Below are 20,906 nucleotides of genomic sequence, written 5' to 3'. Positions count from 1 at the left end.
TAAATCAATGCAGAGTGATGCTGATTACTGAACTTTACAAAAACTTTATCAATCCTCACACATTCAGTAGACATCAAAACCAAAATAAACCAGATGATGTGACAGACTGGAGAGTTAAATAAGCCACAGACACGTATTACCCTCACTTCGCAAATGGCAGTTATTTTTAAAAGTTTATAATGGAGTGGATTTCGTGCCATGAAATTATTCTAGGATAACAGCTTCAACAAATAAGAACTTGCAATCGGTTAGATGTGTCCTGAAATGTGTCTATATCCTGTAGCAAAAGAGCGTGTAAGTTAGCGAAAGCAGTGAACACTTTACCCTAAGGTCAAAGAACTAACATCTCTTTAGCTCAGGACATCTTTTTGATGAATGTGAAACAGCTGGAATAAATATATCAAGGGTAACAATTGTGCTCCCATGGTAGATCCAGCTGTTGCAGAAATAAGCCCGGGGGAGAAAGCTGAAGAGTAAAATACACAACAATATAAAAAAAACCTCCTACACCATACAATCCCTCTGTTTCTATGTAAGTCCTTTTAAAATACAGGACTCTTCGCAATTGCTGGTTGAAAATTAATGTAGAGATTCATGTGTTAAAAACAAAACCTGTTTATAAAGCTTTTTTAAAAAAATCAAGGAATGATTGTTTTATTTAACAGCAATATTTTTATCTTTTGTGATATTTTTCCAGACTTGAGGAACACTTGTACCTGCTGGCAAGAAAGTTATTCTAAAAATAAACAGACTCATAATAATCCTGTTAATACTTTATTAGTGTAATTTTTTAGCTTTCTATTGGACAGAACATAAATGCAAACTCCAAAAAAAAAAATTCAGAGTCCTCTGCCATTCAGTAGAAGTGACCATGGCAGCTTGTTTCATGTTCTTTGTTACAGAAACGAGAGGAGGGGGAAGGGAGGGGGAAAAGCATCAATAGAACAATTAGGCACACAGCTGACACTTACTGTACAATGATATGCACAAGTAATTTATAACAGCTATATTCATGAGATGTGCTCTTCAGATTTTTCCCTTGTAATATATGAGCTTTGCTCAGATGAACAAGGATCATTGAGAACAAGGGAATTAACAAAGTAGTAACAAATAAGACTTTTAAAACAAGTCCTTAAATAAACTAATGCAACAACAGAATGCAAAATTGTTCAGCTGAGAAGACATTTTTAACCCAGACTTCAAAACATTAAAAATTCATTTATTTTACAGTTCTTCAAATACACATGCATTAAATGAAAATATTGCACAAAATTAAAATTTAGATTGTGGAATTCATATATTTTTATTTTGGTACACATTCTGGTAGCACTTAAAATTTACTGTTTAGTTCTAGCAAACACCAGCAGCACAAGCTTGAGGATGAACCAAATGAAAAATTCAATTGCTCATTTTCTCTTAAAAATAATTAAGGCTAAAACAAGTGCATTTGTTGACAATGGCACAATTTTCAGCGGCCAGTCACAGCACCCAAAGGCCAGAAGATACACCCAGACACTTAAGTGCTGTATGTTAACATTCAGTTTTGGAGACTTTCTAGGGTAACAAGCTGCATGGGTTGACAGGGCAGGAAAACCATTTCAGTAAAGATACATACAAACTCTTTTTAACAAAAACATATTCATTTCTGATGATTCGTGCCAGCCACCAGGCACCACTGAATTAGGAAGCCACATTCTGTAATTAAATACAGAAGACAAAACTTCAATACATATATACATATGCACACATGTATAAATGTGTGTATAGGTATATACATGCAATAAATTCATTACGTAAAATGACTAAGAAACATGGTGTATTGTGTTCAGTTCACATTCCTAGAGATATTATTTTATTTTTGTACACAAATGTACCAGATAATTAAAAAGAAAAATCCCAAATTTGCACATGATCCCTATTCTCTTGAAATTTTTCATGGTACCTACAGATAGATAAAAGGTTCCACAGATCTGACAAAACAGTTTTTTGAAGTTCCCACTTTCATAGTGCATAACAAATTCAGTGATTTAAAAGACATAAATTAGATTTGGTAGGATCAATGATATATTCACTATATCGCCAAGAACAATGCTGAACGATCTTTCATCAATCAGATACCAGGTATGCTTAAGCACCCTAACGTCAGAGGAAGATACAGGCATGTAAACAATAGGAGCTATGTTGATTACTCCACGCATAACTCAATAATTTTGTTAAATTCAACAGCACTTAATCATCACACTTCTAAAGAACCTGCAGAGAGGAAGGGGGAAGGGTTCTTACATATTTACCAACGTCTTCCTATGGATTACAAAAGAAAGGGATTTCATTTACAGTATTTAGTTCTGCAATAAAGGAAAAAAACCACCAAAAACAAGTGCACTTGAGCCCATGCATACTGTATGAGAATGTTAACAGTACAATATGATCATTGTTAAGTAGTATGATAAAAGGCTACATTGCATTAATAGAGTCCATGAGAAAAAATGATCTATATAGAGGCTTCAGTCAATTTAACTAGGTCCTTCAAGAGCCTTCTATCTTTTCTTAGAACATGTTCAGAAAATGTCTATGCTCCTCCCTCACACAAAAGGATCATTTGTTCCCATTAAGACACCAATTACTATAAGGATCCTTGATCAATAGCTGTATCTCACCCTGTGTTTAGCATTCAGAAAAAAAACCCCTGACTATATAGGGTTACTTTCTATTTACCCAGATAGTGGTGCTCAAACAGTTGGGGACTATGAAAAAGAAAACACAAACTGAGATATGCTGTGGCCAAACAGGATTATTCAGTTCTTACTTTAATTGGACAGAAATTCTTCAATGAAACTAAACAGATGGATGTGGGGCCTTGATGTCAAATTTTTATTAAAATTTTACACTATGCAAAAAATAAAAAATTATTTAAAAAAATATTGTAGTTTTATCTCCTTTTTATTTTCATATATACACTGAGATGCGTTCAGGAATTTCCAGGTGTTTGCATATGACTAATGAAACCCTTTACCTGTGAGGAACCAAGTAATTCTAATATTTTTCCATACGAGGCTTACACACTAAAAGGTAAGGAATCTTTCAATGAAGTAGGACATAGCCTTTTACACACACAAAAAGTTTCAAATTTTAGTCAGGAGTTGTGTGTAAACTGTGTCCTAGTGCAATTTCCTCATCTTCTAACATGATGTCTTTCCTCTTTGAAACATGTACCCCCTTCCTTCTACAACTATCAACTTGACGTATGTTCAAATACTCCAATTGAACATAAATATGACGCCCCTTCTTCACTGAAGTTACATGCAAAATGTATGCCAGGTGCTGTAAGAGCAGAATATGGCCCTTAAAGCTGCAGAATAATCAGAATAAAGGGTTTATTTCTACTGCACCTCTGCCTTTACTAAAACCCCCATTAGATCTAACATTAGTTTGTTTTTCAAAACATGAAAGATGAAGTAAATGTGGTATGAAAGCCACATTACCTCAGCTTTTCTTTAATAAATGTACTTTTATGATGGGGCTGTAACTACTTCTCCCCTCTCCTATGTACCTGCCATTCCAGAGACTGCTTTTCCTGTTAGCTCAGCCTTTACAGGAATGTTGAGAGCCTTACAGAGCCTCAACAGTCGTAACAAACAATTCCACCTGATTCTCACACATTGCACTATCTCCCAGTGCCAGAACATCCTTTTCTTCCATTGTATCACCGCAGTTGTGCTTTACTTGAACAGTCTGGCACTTTTCATTGCTGGCAAAACATCGACTCAGGAACAGAAGGAATCAGCATTCTTATATATTGGGCTAGTATTCTTCTCAATGTTGCATGAAGACGCACCAAATCATTTAAGACACACAAACCCTTCTGGTAGTGGTTGAATTACAAGTGAAGATGAGAAGATTCACAGGTCTTACAGATGCATTAATAATCTAATATGTGACACTAGAAGACTGGTGCAGAAATAACAGCATGTGAGTTTGAAGCCCCAGAGAATCTGCCCAAGTAATTAGTCCTGGACAAACATACACCAGCTTAATAGGTTTGAAGTGTCACCTTTTCTGCAAGGAAGGCGCTTGAGTAGAATGTAGTCTCTGCTTATACCTCTGCATCTGCTTTGACCGTGAATGCAGTTTGTTGAAGAGCTCATGGAACTTGTTTTGTGGAAATAAGGTTTCTAGGAATCTCTCCAGAAACACGTACACCATTCTCTTATTCAGTTGAGTGTGCTGGAACATTTCAAATACCCGAAGAATGCCTTTCCGTGTTGTCTCAGCGCCTATGATGTGCTTCAGTTCATCTACAAAAATGGAAGTTACACAGAAGTTTAAGTTAAATTCTGCTTCTGTGTTAACAACAAACTTAAACTGAGGATTAAGTCTTTCAAATTACATACCATGGAATTGGAAGTAACAGTGCCTCTATTATACATAACTAAACTAAAAGTTCTTTTACAGCAGAAGGGATTTCTGAAAATTACTTCACTTTTACACTATATGGAACTACGTTATTTTACATGAAATCACGCTGTATTGGAATATAGGCATTTCATGCACTAAACTTAAATCCTCTAGTGAAGCTAAATACTGGGTTGGTTCCAAGAGAATTACAGTTGCAAAGTCACAGTACATGTGAAAGTGTTCAGTGCTTTATTATAAATTAAAAACTTTTTTAATTTAAATACAATATGTCAGCATTTCTTTTTAACATCTCAACAATCAACAATAATATTGACATTAATTCCAGGAACAATATAAGGTAAGAATTATTAGGCTTCAATCCCAGACTCACTTACCTGGCATTACCTCCAGTAACTTGGTCTTCCCTGCCACTCTTGTTCTCATTCTAATAGCTTTGTCCCTCCGCGGAACAGTCTCTGCTAAAATGCCATTGGGCCAAAAAGCATCTCTGTAACAAAAGCAAATCTGTCAAAATACATTAAAATTTTATCAAGTGAAACACTCTTTCTAATCCCTCAAAGCTATCTCATAAAACAAATACAAGAAAGTAATTTGCACACAACCTAACACACACTTCAAATATCAGAAAAGGGAAAAGGCGAAAAAGAAATCAAAAGCAAGAAGTACAATATGTTCAATCTAGTAGTAGCTACCATACACTTTTTTAGTACAAGAATCAGAAGAAAGAGAATTTTCAGAAAATACTACACACCCAAAACATTCAAATACCATATAGTTGTTACATAAAATATACATAAGATTTGCTTTTACCAATCAGTCTCTATTGCCACTGAGAGACTCTAAGCTTAGGTCTATTAATTGCTTCATTAGATCTCTGACAGTAATTAACCTATCAACAAGCTAAAGCCAAGATGAAGTAGTTTCAGTGTAAAGCCCAATGCAAAAGACATGCCTGTCTAAAAAGGTATTTTGCCTCAGTGAATGACATTCTTTTTCTGAGTAAGAAGTGCACATTCTTACTCAGTTTTATTAAAGAACAACAGAATATCTGTAAAGTACGACCCTTTAGCTAATACATTATCCTACTTTATCTCTTTCACCTCGTCCAACAAGAAAAAAAAAGGCATGGGGGGTGGCCTTCACTCAACAGCATTGCAGAAGCCATTAAGACTTTTAGGAAATGGAATGACAGAGCTATTGATACTTTCAAACTCAGACTTCAGTTCTGTTATATCTGCCCACATGCAAAATCTATTAGCTTAGAGCTAGGGGTTTTTTTAGTAATAATTGTTTGCCTTTTAAGGCAAGGCATGCACATGCTTTCATCAAGGTAAACAGCACACTTCATCCAGTAATATGATGAAATTCCTAAGTATACCCATACTCCAGTTCTTCTAGACTGACTAACAAAGAACTTTTTAAGGAAGAGAAGAAAACTCAAAATATTCTTCTTCATGTGACAATTACTTTCTCTCACTTAACACACATAAAAAGCAGTGTATGTTCCAACTGGAATTCTGTACAGCAGTAATAATTTCCTCACATAAAAAGAACAGGAAGGATACACAGATATTAGACATCAATTGGTGAGTACTACTTATTTTACATCTGTGATAAAAGACATACCTGAAGCGTTTCACCGCATCTGCTACTTGCTCTGGAGATGTCATCCAATCAACATGATCAACTATTTTTCTAAAAATCAAAGCAACAAGTCTCTCTCATTCAATTTTTAAAACAGAGTACAAATAAGTACATCATTTTAAAGAGCAATCTAGGGCAAAAAAAGTATAATTTCAGCTTTCTGCAACTCCATAAGTAGGTTCTATAAAACTGCACACTAAGGCGGCAAACCCTGATTCTCAAGATAAAAACCTAAGTTCACTGATCACTCCTAAAGCTAAAGACTTTTTCTTTCTGAGTAAATGTACGATGACTAAGGAAGTTGGAAAACTGATGTTGCATCTCCCATCAGCATTAGATAAATATTCAGCTTGTAGAGCGCTCCTCTTCATGGAGCACTCTTCAAGTTCTGCTTCTGCAAGCAAAGAACCTACTTAAAAATCTCAATTACTGTACTTATGTATGCAGTTACTTCATAATCTTCAACAGGAGATACAGACTGATCATAAACTTTGACCTTCATTCAGTAACACATACACACAGCTCAATATCCAAATCTTGTAGTACGTTTACAGAAATAAGCATCTGTGTATCACCATAATCCCAGGATTATTTCCCTAAACATAATTTGAATGTAGTTTTCTAAAAAAAAGGAAAACACAGTTTTGTTGCAGAATGCCATTAAACCCCAAGAATCTGCTAGGATGAGGTATGACTGCTGCACCAGAGGAAGCTGTAAGTATCTGGTGTAGCTCCAAATGCAGAAGCAAAATAGTTCTGCACATATCTCTGCAATAAGAAAGCAGCAACCTGTGCCCAAAGTCAGCTAGTTATACTACAATCTGAAAATAGCAAAAAGTATTCAGAGTTGTTCAACAGGGCAGCATGTTTTTGGAAGCAAAGGTATCAAGATAATTGTCACCAGGCCATGAGGAACTTGAAAAACAGTGCTATTATTATTACATGGCTGCATCACTGCTGGTACCACAAGAACTGTTTATATGTTTAACAGTGATGATCAAAACATCAAAAATATACTTGTGAAGGGTAAAAAATAATGATACAGTGAGGAATGTCCTGAAAAGGTAATAGGAAACTACTTCTTACCTACCAGAAATTAAGTTTTTGATTCATGGCACTAATCTAACATGACAATTTAGTGCCAATCCCGTTTCTAGAAACATTTTTGTTCTATATTTTTATTTACATTTCAGAAACAAATTATTAGAAGGGTAAGCCTGGAACCAGTAGATTTATAAGCTGAGGACAAGAAACATTACTTATTTAGCACTATTTGCTTTGCATTTGCATGAAACAGTGTATATGTGAATTATGGAGAACATGGTGGGGGCAGAAAAGACTCCATAACAGTCTTTCTCACCCCCCCGCCCTCCATCTTTTAAAGTGTTACAGCAAAAACTTAATATAGCCACTCAGTACAGTTCACATAATTTGATAGCGCCAGTGTATCATTTGTGGCTTCAAAGAGATGTAAACCAAAATAGTGCAGAAAGTAATAAGTAGTATTAACAACAAAAAGTACAGAGTAAAACGCAGGGCACAAAGCATAGACACCATCAGTATTAAGTTACATGAACAGAAATGTGAACACTTGTTGATATGTGAAAGCCCTTTTGGAAGTTCTCTGGCATATAAGTGTTACTGGATTTGTCTTTCAGCAATGTTTTGTGTTTATCTCCATTTTACACCACATTTGTACTTGGGTTTATTGATCCTCTTGAAAGGGGAATGCATGCAGATATAAACCACAATAATTTAGTAATATCAAAAAGGATTTGTAGACACAGTCTATATAGTCTCACTCACACGATCGCTCTATATAAGAAAAGCAGTACCTGTTAATTGTGTCACCATATGTTGCTCTAATAAGTTGCTGAAGCAGATTTTTTATATTTCTTCTTAACCACTGATTTCGTTCCTTTAAATCAAAGACTTCATCCATAAGGAGGAGCATTACTCTCAGCGGAATATTGTCATCCACCTGATCAAGTGAGTAAAAGTATAATCAGTGAACTTTTTGGTCAGTTCAAGAAAGCTGCAGGTTTAGTAGCTACTTCACAGGTCAAATGCTTCAGTATAATCAGAACAATGACAGAAACACTTTGCTCTGTATTTTATAGTAATATGAAATCTTCCCTACATCGTCTATAACATCACTAATAGCAAAGAAAGATTGAAAATTAAAGATACACCAGGCTTAAATCCATTGAATTTTTAAAATAAGTAAAAAAGAAACAGTTATTTCACCAAAGTTAATACAAGTAAACACGTCCTAAAGAGAGAGCTTGTCCCTGACCTCTTCCTTTGGTAGCTGTGCTTCAAACGTGAAAACTCTGGAAGGAGCTTTTCTTTGGCATCTTTTTCTTATGGATACATTCCACCAAATCCAGAACATTCCAAGAACAATGAAACTTCACTACTGTGAACTGCCTTTTATTTAGATACTGTTCTAATCTGCACAGCTACTAAGTGCTTTTATGCTTGTAGTTTAAGAAAAGCATCATCATTTTATTATTTAATAGAAGGTGTTACACAGATTGGCTTACGACAAACTTTTATGGAAATCCTAAAGCAGAGGATTCAGCAACTATGTAAAAGTTTTTAAAGATGGATGGCGTATACTTGCAGTAACTGTCAACATTTTCTCAAATATTAAAATTTAAGGGAGAGTTTACTAAGTTCTGTAGTATGAAAGTATTCAATTTTCATCTTAGTTGTTACTAATATTTCTTTTATAGAATCAACAGCATCTTCTCCTGGCCTGCTTATATGCTAAAATACAACCCTATGTATTGTTAAGCATAAAAGATAGCATTTGGAGTTACAGTTGTATTGCACAAGAGACCACAAATATTTATCTCAAATAAAACAAATTAACTTGTTTTTGACTGATTCATTATTTGAATTTTATATTTATTATTAAAACTTTATAGAATAGCAAGCTAAAATTAAAATCTTACTATATGCTCAGCAAAATTTATTTAAAGACTGAATGCACTTTCTCTGTGCTTTCTTTTTTATTAGGGTTTTTACACTCTAAGCATAACATTCAGAATTTTGTTTTGTATTTGAAATCTGATACAGCTCTACCTGGAAGAATAGTAGTTTACACTACATTGTTAATGCTACACTGGAAGAAGTAGCAAGATCTCACAGCTATGTGGACTCTTTTTGGTGGACTACACAAGTACATTTTTATATACAAGTGGATTCATAATCCAGCTGGAGATTCTATAGATCCATGCCTCACTTTTACAGTACTGTTTCTTCACATCAAATTCCATTCAAACTGCCATATTTTTTGTCTGATTGAGTGACTGTAAGTTGTGAACAATGCATCTTAAAAGAGCAGTTGAGAATTGAAAGGTTTTAAAATATTTGAAATCTGCCTTTCAGGAGCACTTGGTATGTTAACCTAAAAGCTATCAAGAATTGTAGCTTCTATTCTTTTTACAGAAGATCAATGAAATATTTGCAGAGAAGCTGCTCATATACTTGAAAAATATTTTGTTTTGCCTGTGCAAAACAGAAGCCTCAGGAGTATCAAAAATATAGATTTGTAACTCCAAAGTTATGGATACAGTCTGATGTAGTGAAAAATAACGGGGAAAAAGAAAACGCAGAAGAACTCAAGGCTATGTTATCTGAGCAAAAATACATATAACAAGCCATCATAGCAGTTACACAGAGGACGACAAACTGGAATGCTTTGATGTGACCAAAAAACCCAAAATGTGAAGGACAGAACAGGTGCAGATTTATGACCATAGCAAATTGCATATAATCACTGGTAATCTTATGGCCTTTCTGTCTTACTTAGAGATAAAAGTTTTTCTTCCAATTGTTTTCACATATATGATCAATGTTTCAAACAGAATAGCAAAATACCATAGCTTATGGTAACATCAAGAGCTTAAACTTCACTTTCGAGTTTCTAATATTACTACTTTATACATTTTAGGTATCCACATACTAAAAGTTTATTATTAGGAAAACATTCTGAAGTTTTTTTCCATAAAAACATAGCAAACACTACTTCTGATCCATTAAACAAATGCCTCCTAAAAAGGTCACATCAGAAATCAGAATCTGTAAAATGCTAACAGAAACGATGCTAACAGTCTGGTACCTTACTGTCTTTGAATAGACAGAAATTGGAGGGAGGTCACGGAAAAAACCAACCCCAAACCCACACCCTCAGAACACAGATGCAGCAGTATGTACACAGTAAGTTACTCCACTGTTGTGCTAACCATTTTTGTACTAACAAAAATGTTAATTTTTGAAGGAAGCATATAAGTTTCTTTTTTAAAATTAAAGAACTGTTTGCAAGTGCCTGGTATAGTATCTGAAAACAATAAACACATACTTTAAAATAAGTAACTGATTAATTTGGTTTTAGAGGAGTAAACTGTGAAAGGACAAAAGTCAGACTCACATTGTCATCAATTGGTGCTGCAACACGGCAATGGTCAGGATCTGAATAGGTTTTCTGGATCAAAGGAGGCACCTACAATAAAAAAAGGTAATGTTTATGAAGTAAAAAATGCTTTAGAATACCAGTAAGTCAGATCAATTTTCATAATCAATTTGGTTATGAAAATGAAAACCAAACATTTGGTCAAAAGTCAGTTGCATACTACTGCAGATAAATACACAGTAGTCCTTTCATCTTCCAACAAATCAAGCCTGTAGGTATTCTCCTATAGCTATCAAAGTTATCAACACCTTTAAGACAATCCACATGTATTTTCTCAAATGACTAATATTTCAACTGAAAAACACCTAGAAATTCATAGGGGACTGATATTTCTTCTGGTATTTCCTCTTGATCTTAAGTCCTGCCTAGTCATGGACTTCTCAGTGAATGTAACTGCAGATATATTGTTAGTCACGCACCAGGGAAGTTACCAGCAATGAGAAAGTCCAGAGCCAAATATTTTATCTCACAAGTAATGAAAAAAATAACCAAACAAAAAACCCACAAAAAACCCACCCCACACCACAGATTTATTATTCCCTTTTCATGGTTTAAGGGTTAACTCATCTTGGTTGCTGTTCTACATCTACCACATAAAACTGTTCTGGTTAACACAAAATGGAACAACCCCTGATCACAGACCTTACAGCTACACACAGAAAAAGGACAGCAAGGGAAAAGAAGTTAAGATGGACATGTTAGGAAGATTACTGCTTTCATAGGACCTCTAGAGAGCATGTCGCAGCTACCATTGCCCACCTCTAAGGTATCACATTTTAGGAATAAAGAGATGAGAAAAGATGGCGGGAAAGACAGAAAGAAAATTTAATTTAAAACAGAATTCAGCAAGGAATAAGCAAAAAAGAAGCTATCTCCTTATTCTAAGTTTCAGAATGTATGGGGGTTTGTTTTTTCTAATGAAAGCAGCAGATGCAGCAATCTAGCTTTATAAGAATGGGTGGTAAAAAAAAAAATCAGTGACTCTCACTCTTCTCATGTGGCTGCACTGAATTAAGTGAAGAAGGATCACTCTAACAGTCTGTAGATGCCATCTTAAAATTTGTTACTTAATAGCAAAGAGAACTCCATATTTGTAGTATAATGGCTGCTGCACCTTATTAAAAGGGTATAGGTATAAACAGATTGCTTTCCTGTCCAATGACTTGACTCTTCATTATAGAATACAATGTAAGTTTAAGTGAGTCAATAGCTAATCTCCTATGAATTCTCTAGTATGTATTATCTACCAAATATTTTCTTACCTTGAAAAATGATTGCTTTATGTCTTGTCCCAATCTCTCTGACATTTTACCCATGTTGTCTGACATTTTAGTCATTCCCTCTGCCAGGCTGTCAGGGAGAGACTTGACTGCATTTGATACATTTCTCATAGAGTTACGCAGTGGGTTTACAAATGTGTCCATCTGAAGGGGAAGATGTTTAACCAGAATTGTATAATCTATGAGGACACCAGTATATTAACACACTATGAGAAGTATCACACTGTTCCAGAGAACAATAATATAAAGAACAACTCAAATTGCTTAACTTCATTACCAAATGCAGAATAAAGTTTTATCTTCATCTTCATTTATATTTCTTGTTCCTTACAGCCCTACTGTAACTATTTACAACTTTCAACACATCTTTTTCCTAAATCATTTCCATTTCCCATCCTTCAGCTTTTCTTAGCTTGTATTTATTTTCCTTTTCTTCTCCATTCAATGCCATTTCTCCCTTCCAAGCTTCCTACTTCCAGATGTTTCACTTCTGCTTTCAACTCTTTCTCTTTGAAACATGCCTCTTGAACAGTACTGGAGTAATATGACTTAATATCATGGCAAGTATAATTAAAACCAAAAAGTAGTTCCATAGAAACTGATACAATTTTTCTTTCAGTATACACTCTAAATTCAGTCCAAACAGAGGCACAAGTACTAATGTGATGCCCTTAAAAAGTTAAGTTTATGAAGAACCTGATAAGCTAGAAATCAAATCTTAGTAATTACATAAACCTTGATAAATATTTAACTGTTTCACTGTTAAATATTTAAGGAATATAGGCAGAACAACAACTTGAAGTGACAATACAGTTGCAGATGCTTTTTATATCAAAATCACTAAAAGTTTAGAAATAGCTCTATTTGCAAAGCAGATGTCCATACAAACTGGTCAACTGAACAAAGAATCACTTGTCTGAAGAGAGTCTGGTGGCTTAAAAAAAAAAAAGGGATGCACAGCTCAGAGCTCCAAATTTCACCAATGACTCTGAATGGTTACAACGGCTAAATACATAACAGCTGCTTTTGAAGGGAAATGCATTTCATTTTTTGGGCTGAAGAGTGGAGAGCATGGTAACAGCAGCAAATACAGAGTAAAGAACTGAAAAAAGAAATCGGAAGGAATGAAACTACAAAATAAAAAAAATCACAGATGTCTTACAAAGTAACTTGCAAAGTGAACACACTTTCAAAGTAGTCTTGGTGCAATACACTGTGTCCTATCTGAAAATTTTATTTCCTTGTCATACAAATAAATTTACCTGTTATAAAACCTGTAAATTTTTGGTTCCACATGTCCTCAGATACTTCGCCACTCACAAACTATTAAAGCAACTCACTTGCAAGTTGTTTTGAAAGTGCTATATAGCTGTTTAATATCAGTTCAACATATCTGTTTAATGCAATCACTGCACTAATGAATGCTCTGAAGTTCCCTTGACAGTGCAAAACATTCTTACCTTCCGTGCAAAATCTCCCTTCCCTTTGCTGTAGGCTTTATTCTCCAGAAAGTCATACACATAGTGGGCTAAAGCCGGAGAAGCCTTCATCATTTCAGGATTTAATAAGAGCTGAGTAAAATAATTTTTAAAAGGTGCTTTTTAATAATGAAAAAGGCCATATCATTCAGTTTAGTGAAAGTTTACCATGCACAAAGACACTACATCTTGCAATGTATTTTCTCGTTCATTCTCTAAATTTTATTCCAACATTACTCTACTCTCAAGATGGAAACAACATGCTTCCTGGTAATTCCCATAATATTAACTAGTATGTTAATTATAGCATCTCACAGAAAAATACACACCTTTATGACCACTCAAACTGCTTCTAAAACTCCAAAGAAAAAAATAAAAGCTGTGACTGAAAGAAATATTGCTATTAAAAATGGGGCACATATCTCACAAAAGAAAAAATATTAGCACTCTAAACAGAACAATCAAATTTCATGTTTTATTAATCTTCATTATTTGTTGTTAACACGTTCATTGAGTTGGTCAACATATTTTAGTGCTAAATGACCAGAAAGTCTCTATGAAGTAGGACAACTGAATTCCTTTAGTTGGGCTGATACAGGCCTTATCTGAATGGAGAAGCTATGTGGTTGTGCCACACTGCCAGAGCAGGTGCCATGCCAATCCTTATGCAACAGCACAAGAGAAAGTAACCACAAACATGAATGTAATGGGAAAAAGTTAAGTGGCATAGAGCTCAAAACCAACACAGCTGGAACCTCACCAGCTCAGAGGAGTTGGGACAGAACCGGCTGAGAATAAACTGAAACAGCAAAGAAAAGGCAAACTTATTCGATAATATGAAGTACTTATGGTATACTATTTAGGACTGTATACCACCTACAACACAGCAAATTTTCTACCTCAGAAAAAAATTCCTACCTAGAACACAACCAAAAAAACCCATAACAGCTTACCTGCAAATATGCATTTAAATCTTTTTTCCTCTTTTCCAAAAATTCTCTGTCCATATTGTTAAATGTCTTTTTGCCAGGAAGTTTCAGTATATTTGCAAGGTTTTCAAACTAGAAAAAAAAGAGAAGATTTTTTTGGGGTAGTCTGTTTTCAAAAGAGTTTCAAATCACCATATAAGCTCAGAAATTACAGGGGTCATTATATTCACCTATTCTTAGCTACCATGTAACACCTAACAAATAACTTCTGCATCAAGCCCAGAACTCAAGATTCCTTGGAGAAGCCAAAATGAAAGGTAGGCTGTCAAGAACAAAGACATGAAAATCTCTGGAAGCTGTCAAGGGCAAAATTTAATTTCTGAACACACATGCGATACTCACTTTTGAAATACAGAGCATGATAGTGTGCAAATTATTCCTGTCATCACACCTGCTCAAAAAGGTTTAGGCTCAAGATTTATCATTATTATTTGTGCAGAAGTTAGTACAGTTATGAGACTACATCAAGAGAACTTGCAAATCTTTCCAAAACATCTTCCCTTTCCTTTCCTCATCAAACCTACTAAGGAAATGATTAAGTTTTTATGCCTAGAGTGGAAGGCAGCACCCAGTTTACACACAGGTTATCATACCACGCTTGATATGCTATCACTTGTGCCTTTTCTCCAGGTAATGACAGTGATTAGCACTGGTTGACATGTGTTCCGCTGTTTCAGTTTTACAGAAGGAACTGGTATTCCAGGGAAGTGGCAGGGAAAGAAGAGGCCCTAACACTTGAGAAGGTTGAACATATCTGCTACAATGCACAAAAATAAAGAAGTGACAAGAATAAAACTCAAAGAATAAGGATTATCTTACATCCAAACTTCCTGTAAATAATAAATAATATTCTAAAAGTGGTACAAAAGAGAAAGGTATAGTATCTAGGCTTTAAGAAACAACTTGGAAAAAGGTTGTATCCTTTTCTCTCTACAGAAGACCACAAAATTACAGATTTAATGAGAAGGATTCCATTCAGCCCCTGCAAGGTGTCTTTTTGCAAAGACATCATTAAAGTTTGTAAGGTCACAAAGCTCATAACGTTTATGGCCTGAGGAAGCACCAAAGAATAACTATTTTCAACTTTACAAATGCCATTCCTTTGCAAATAGGTCACGCAGGAAAACAACTGAACAGAACATGGTCTATTTTTTATTTGGATACTTGTATCTAAACAGAAGCAATGCAAGCAAAGAACAGCCTCTGTTTTAAATATAGATATCTACTTCAAATGATATTTATTATATTACTGACTAGAACTAGTGTGAGTCTATTCAGTACTTTAAGAAAAAAAGCTCATACAGATACTATACACAACTAACTTCAATTCCACTTTGGATCAAGTGCCTATTTTCTCTGAAAAACATCAATAATCCCTGCCCTTCCTACTTATTTTAAATAAAAGCTTCTAACCTTTACCCTTAACATGCCAATAAAAATGCCTCAGACAAGCACACAAGAAGGGTGTTCAGTGTAGCAGTGACATTCCTGTGCCCATAAACTCAGTAGAAATATCTATTTTATTGTCAAAACAAATTGTCAGGAGTTTCTGAGATGCTGCTATGAAGCACATGAATTTATTTACTTTTTGCAATCTTAGTGTTAGAGAATAACATTTCCAGTTTTTGTAAATTCAAAAGAACTCTGATTTAGCAACACAAAATTTCTGAGCTTTCACATTTTGAAAATTTTTGCTTCTGTCATTTTTTTCTAGTCATGTACTGGTAGGTCAGTTTTAAATGACTGCCCCCTACCGACAGAACATTAACTCACTATAAGGTCAGGGAACCCATAGCTGTTTCAACAGGTGAGGGATTCTTCAAAACAGTGAATTAATTAAAAAAAATACAAAAAACCCACAAAAAAACCCAAACAAACAACAATTTGAAGAGAAGTATAAAAAATGGTATTTCAAATTTATTCACAGCACACTAAGATAATCAGAAATACAAAGAAAAGTCAGACTTTGTTTATAAGTAAGACAAATATTTAACAGGCTTGCTTTTTTAATAAAGTCTTTTCCATTTTTACCACTGTTGTGACTTTACAATGCTAACCTACCTGCACAGAATTTGTTCTCTATGCCTCTCTATTATTAACAGAGTAAAGGGATGTAATCCAACACTTCTGACTAGTTCAAAGGTTATGCAGTCAAATCTGACTTCTCCAAAGGCTTGGTTTAAAAGTATTTCACCCTCCTCTTTTAAAAGCACTGCATTTTCAACACTTTTTTATGTCAGCAGGTTCTACTTTGTACCAGCTGGTGAATTACAAGTCTCTATGGTTTTCTTCTTTCATTTTAGGAGAGTTAAGGAGTCTGAGAATAGAAGTACAGCAATAAAAGGCAGATTGTCTAGCAGTATACTGAACTGCCAACAGCTGTCCCCTCTGAGACCTCACCAATCCTTAACATTTCACTTAAAACTTAAATACCTATTTCCCAAACTCAGTGTTTATTTCTTAATCTGTGACAAATATAACAAATGAAATATGCTACTGTTTGAGACCAACAGCACTTCCATACAGACATTTCAAAGTAAAATTAAGCAAGGGGGAGGGAGGGGCAAGCTTTCCATTTCCTTTTGTTAAAGCAATTATAGCCATCAGATAATAAACTATATAAACACGCACCTGTAAACTGCTCAGTACAAATAGTGTATGATATAAAAAGTAAAAAAGTACGCTTTAATAGAAAATAACATAGTGCTGTAACTCCACATCTTAAGTCACTTTGAGAAAGCCACTACTCATGCCATACCATCACACAGAAAAAGCATCTTTCAAAGAAACCTTAAAAGACTTTTAGGAGAGCAATTACCTGCTCAGTGATCCTCATGTGAAAGTCATGGAAGTCACTATAGCGTCGATATGTCTTCCATGTCTCTTCGCTGTTTGGACTTCGCCGATGGACTGTGATAGCATACAGTGCGTATGTCTTGCCATGGTCATTACACACTCCTGCCACAGCATATGGGTCATAGTCAGCATAGACTAGTAGTTTAAAAACAAAAATAAAAGAGGAACAAACAGAAAGGAAGACGAAAGGACACAAACGTGAAGCGAAGAAATGTCTGGAATGACAGACTTGAGACAAAAATGGACACGCAAGCAAAAGAGCAAGCCATCCCTGTATCCAAAACACTGGGTGATACCCTCCAGAAACTTACTATGTAAAGTTAAGAGATTAAGCAGCCTTAAAATTAGACAAGTTTCACTGACATGCAAAACAAACAAAAAAAAGAATAGAAAAGGTTTCAACTTTAGAGAATAGTGAACAGATCTTTTAAAAAAATAATTTTAACCTAAAGAACTCAAGGTATGGGTGAAAGACAACTGTGACACCAGAAGAAATTCCAGTTTCCAAAGTACTCTAATCATATTGTAAAAGTTTTTCCATCAAAAAAAATCTGTAAATACAGAAGATAGTGCTAGCAAGCTGTAAGCATTCGGTTTTGTTATTAACATCAGCTGTTTGTTACTAACTATAAGATAAAAAATACTCCCCACACTATTTAAGTGAACAGAAACTATACACGCACATATGTACGTATTCTGTATGTGTGTGTACATACATACAATGTATTCTGCATGTGTGTAAACACACACGCATTTTATGGAGAAGTCAATTTATAAATGGAAAGAACACAGACAGTTGAATACAAGCAAACATCTTTTTGTTCTCCACTGAATGTTTAAAGTTCTCTTGGACATTCCTCCATCACAGAACTCCTCCCAGTACACAGTTTGTTTCAAAAACTTCCATTTAATCTACAGAATAACCTAGAACCAATAGTTTACACTGCACACTGTTTAAACTGGTAACATGTAGTATCTGTAAGTATTGAACCAATACCCAGTAACCACAATTTTCCAGTGTGGTTGATGAAAACACTTTTTAATCAAGTTCTGCACCCACACTCCATAAAATACACTTTTCCTGACATATCATGAGCTCCAACTTCTGTTGTGCTACCAGCCTTGACTTCTTTCAAGGATAATGCCAAGATCTAAGCAGCCAGGGAGCACCTCTACGATAGGGGCAGATGATGACAATGTAAGAATTACTCACTAGCAAGGTGCACAGTGGGTACGGAGCATCTTTTCTTTGCCATCTAACTTTTGGCATCCTTTGAGCATCTTTTCTTTGCCAGCTACCCTCTAGAAGAAGAATGTTGAGTGCTGAACCCCAAGAGAAAATAGTGGACAGTCATGATGCTGTCAGAAGACTGTGCAGATAATGGAGTAGGCAAACCCTGGCTCCACGGATACCGAGCAAGCCCTGTCCTCTAAACTCAGGTTGTCCACTCTGCTGTGCAGCCACCATACCACATCTCAGCGGCGCTGCTAAGTTGCACCTTTAGGAGTACCACTTCAGGACAGTAGTGGCAGAAAAAGAAAGAAGTTGTCCCCATTGCCCCTTATGTCATAGCCTCTCAGCATTTATTTTCCTAGACAAGACAAGGTGAACCCTCAAAGATTAGGGAGAAGATCTTGTATACACCCCCCCAAACACCATAAAGGGTATTAATCAGTAGAGGAAAGGAGCCTGCACACAGATGCAAGATGCACCCACTGCCTGAAGTATTCAGAAAGCAAGAACTTGTATTTCTTGTTCAAACATGAAGTGAAGAGGAAGGAGACATCCAGTTTAGTCCTATCTTACAATATGAACTTGTACATATCCCCTGGTTCAACTGGAGTATTATGGCTTCACAGAGTCAAGCTGATACTTATTAATACACATTGCCATCAAGGTAATAAATTTAACATGATTTGTGTGGTTCTATGACTACCTTTTTTCTTAGGTCAAAATAATGAAACTTCTAAATTTAATTCAGAAAAAAGTATCACATGCCATTTTAAATGAAAAAGCAAAATTGTGATACTTAACTTTTAAATTATTTTTCCTGTTCTCTGAGGGTTTAATACACGAGACCTGAATTGCACCACACTCACACTTGGTTGGAGTAATAAGAGTTTAATTAAAATGTCAAGTAGTTGAATTAGTGCTCATAGCTCATTTGTCTCCTATAGAAATGCAGAGATTTTGAAGTCTGTTGCATAGTAAAATCTACCAAAAAGGTATCTGAAGATTCATTCATAATTTAATTAGAGCAATCTCATCTAACTGGAGTTATTTGCAAATAATATCTGAGAAGTTTCTGTTATTTACTCTCACATAATAAGATTTTTTGATTTATTACTAGGCAATTTTTTTTCAAAAGATAACCAAAAATGACACCACTGTAAAAGACTGAAGTCACTAACTTAAATTAAGCTAACTCAATAAGGAAGCATAAAAAATAGGGGAAAATATTACAGCAACAGAAGTAAACAGTCAAGAATTAAAACTGTGTGACTAGAAAAAAAGAGATAGCTTTTACAATTTGTTCTTTAAATGATTGCTAAAATAAATGCTATTCAATATTAAGTTTAATGAATGATTCTCCAGAGATAGGAAAATGATAATACCATAAAGAACAAAAATTAAATCACATTTTAAGTACAAATATATAGTCTACAACCCACAGCACCAATTCTGTAAGGATTTCCATTACAAGGACTTAATGGGAAGTATGAATTCAAATGTTTTATGAGGTTAAAAAAATGAAAGGATTAGGATTTCAAGGTCCTGTAATATTGAAAAAAATCAAAATAAATGGTGAAAACCAAGCAAGCAGCCATCATAACAGATTCACGTACCAGTATCTGAGATGTATGCGTGGAGTTGAACTGTCTCATCAGAAGGGACGTTTGAAAGGTCATCTAAGGACTGCATGGCATGATGGGGGTCAGGGGAAGAGGGAAGAAGGAAAAAACAGAAAAGAGAGAATAAGTTCACGGAGACATCTCATTTGAGAGATCCTTTTCGATTAATCCATTTCATTTTCAAACTCTCAGTTCATTTCATTAATAGAATAGCTTAATGCACTGTAACAATGCAAATAAGTGTTTGTATTACCTGGTTACTAAAGCCTTTTACACAGAGTGTACGGCCCTTCATTTCCCCAACCAGTTTTACATAGTATTGTGATCACTAACACGTTTACCGCTTTTATTTGATATCTCAACTCTAATAGAAGTACAGCTACAAATAAGCCTTTTACTGAGCATTAAAAAAAAAACAAAACACAAACCCCTTGAACAATTGTGGAATCGCAGAATCAGAGATTCATAGGATCATTTAGGTTGGAAAAGACCCTTAAGATCATCAAGTCCAACCATTAACCTAACACTGCCAAGTCTGCCACTAAACCATGTCCCTAAGCACCACATTCACATGTCTTTTAAATACCTCCAGGGATGGTGACTCAACCACTTCCCTGGGCAGCCTGTTCCAATGCTTGATAACCCCTTTAGCGAAGAAATTTTTCCCAATATCCAACATAAACCTCCCCTGACACAACTTGAGACCATTTCCTCTTGTCCTATTACTTGTTACTTGGGGAAAGAGACCAACACCCGCCTCACTACAACCTCCTTTCAGGTAGTTGTAGAGAGCAATAAGGTGTCCCCTCAGGCTCCTTTTCTCCAGACTAAACAACCCCAGTTCCCTCAGCTGCTCCTCATAGGACTTGTTCTCTAAACCCTTCACCAGCTTCCTTGCTCTTCTTTGGAC

The 20,906-nt window shown here is 35.2% G+C and overlaps 1 protein-coding gene across 3 annotated transcripts in view; it reads right to left on the bottom strand.

Annotated features, from left to right (window-relative positions):
- Window positions 1-761: 761 nt before the first annotated feature.
- The window catches only part of SNX13 (sorting nexin 13), a 57,577-nt gene continuing 37,432 nt past the window's right edge, over window positions 762-20,906 (bottom strand). For 2 of the 3 annotated variants that reach the window (XM_049799089.1, XM_049799091.1), the window contains 10 exons: window positions 19,991-20,060; window positions 17,106-17,245; window positions 14,252-14,359; window positions 13,281-13,391; window positions 11,803-11,964; window positions 10,499-10,570; window positions 7,896-8,041; window positions 6,043-6,111; window positions 4,791-4,903; window positions 762-4,295 (listed from right to left, as the gene is read on the bottom strand). In XM_049799089.1, coding sequence (XP_049655046.1) covers window positions 4,048-4,295; window positions 4,791-4,903; window positions 6,043-6,111; window positions 7,896-8,041; window positions 10,499-10,570; window positions 11,803-11,964; window positions 13,281-13,391; window positions 14,252-14,359; window positions 17,106-17,245; window positions 19,991-20,060 — 1,239 coding nt within the window. In that variant the 3' untranslated portion in view covers window positions 762-4,047. The remainder of the gene's footprint in view (window positions 4,296-4,790; window positions 4,904-6,042; window positions 6,112-7,895; window positions 8,042-10,498; window positions 10,571-11,802; window positions 11,965-13,280; window positions 13,392-14,251; window positions 14,360-17,105; window positions 17,246-19,990; window positions 20,061-20,906) is intronic. The other variant, XM_049799090.1, reaches the window with a different exon arrangement.

This window comes from Accipiter gentilis, chromosome 4 (genome assembly GCF_929443795.1).
Source record: "Accipiter gentilis chromosome 4, bAccGen1.1, whole genome shotgun sequence".
Lineage (NCBI taxonomy): Eukaryota > Metazoa > Chordata > Aves > Accipitriformes > Accipitridae > Astur > Astur gentilis.
The sequence above is the reverse complement of the archived record's forward strand: the minus strand, read 5'-3'. Positions and strand labels throughout refer to the sequence as shown.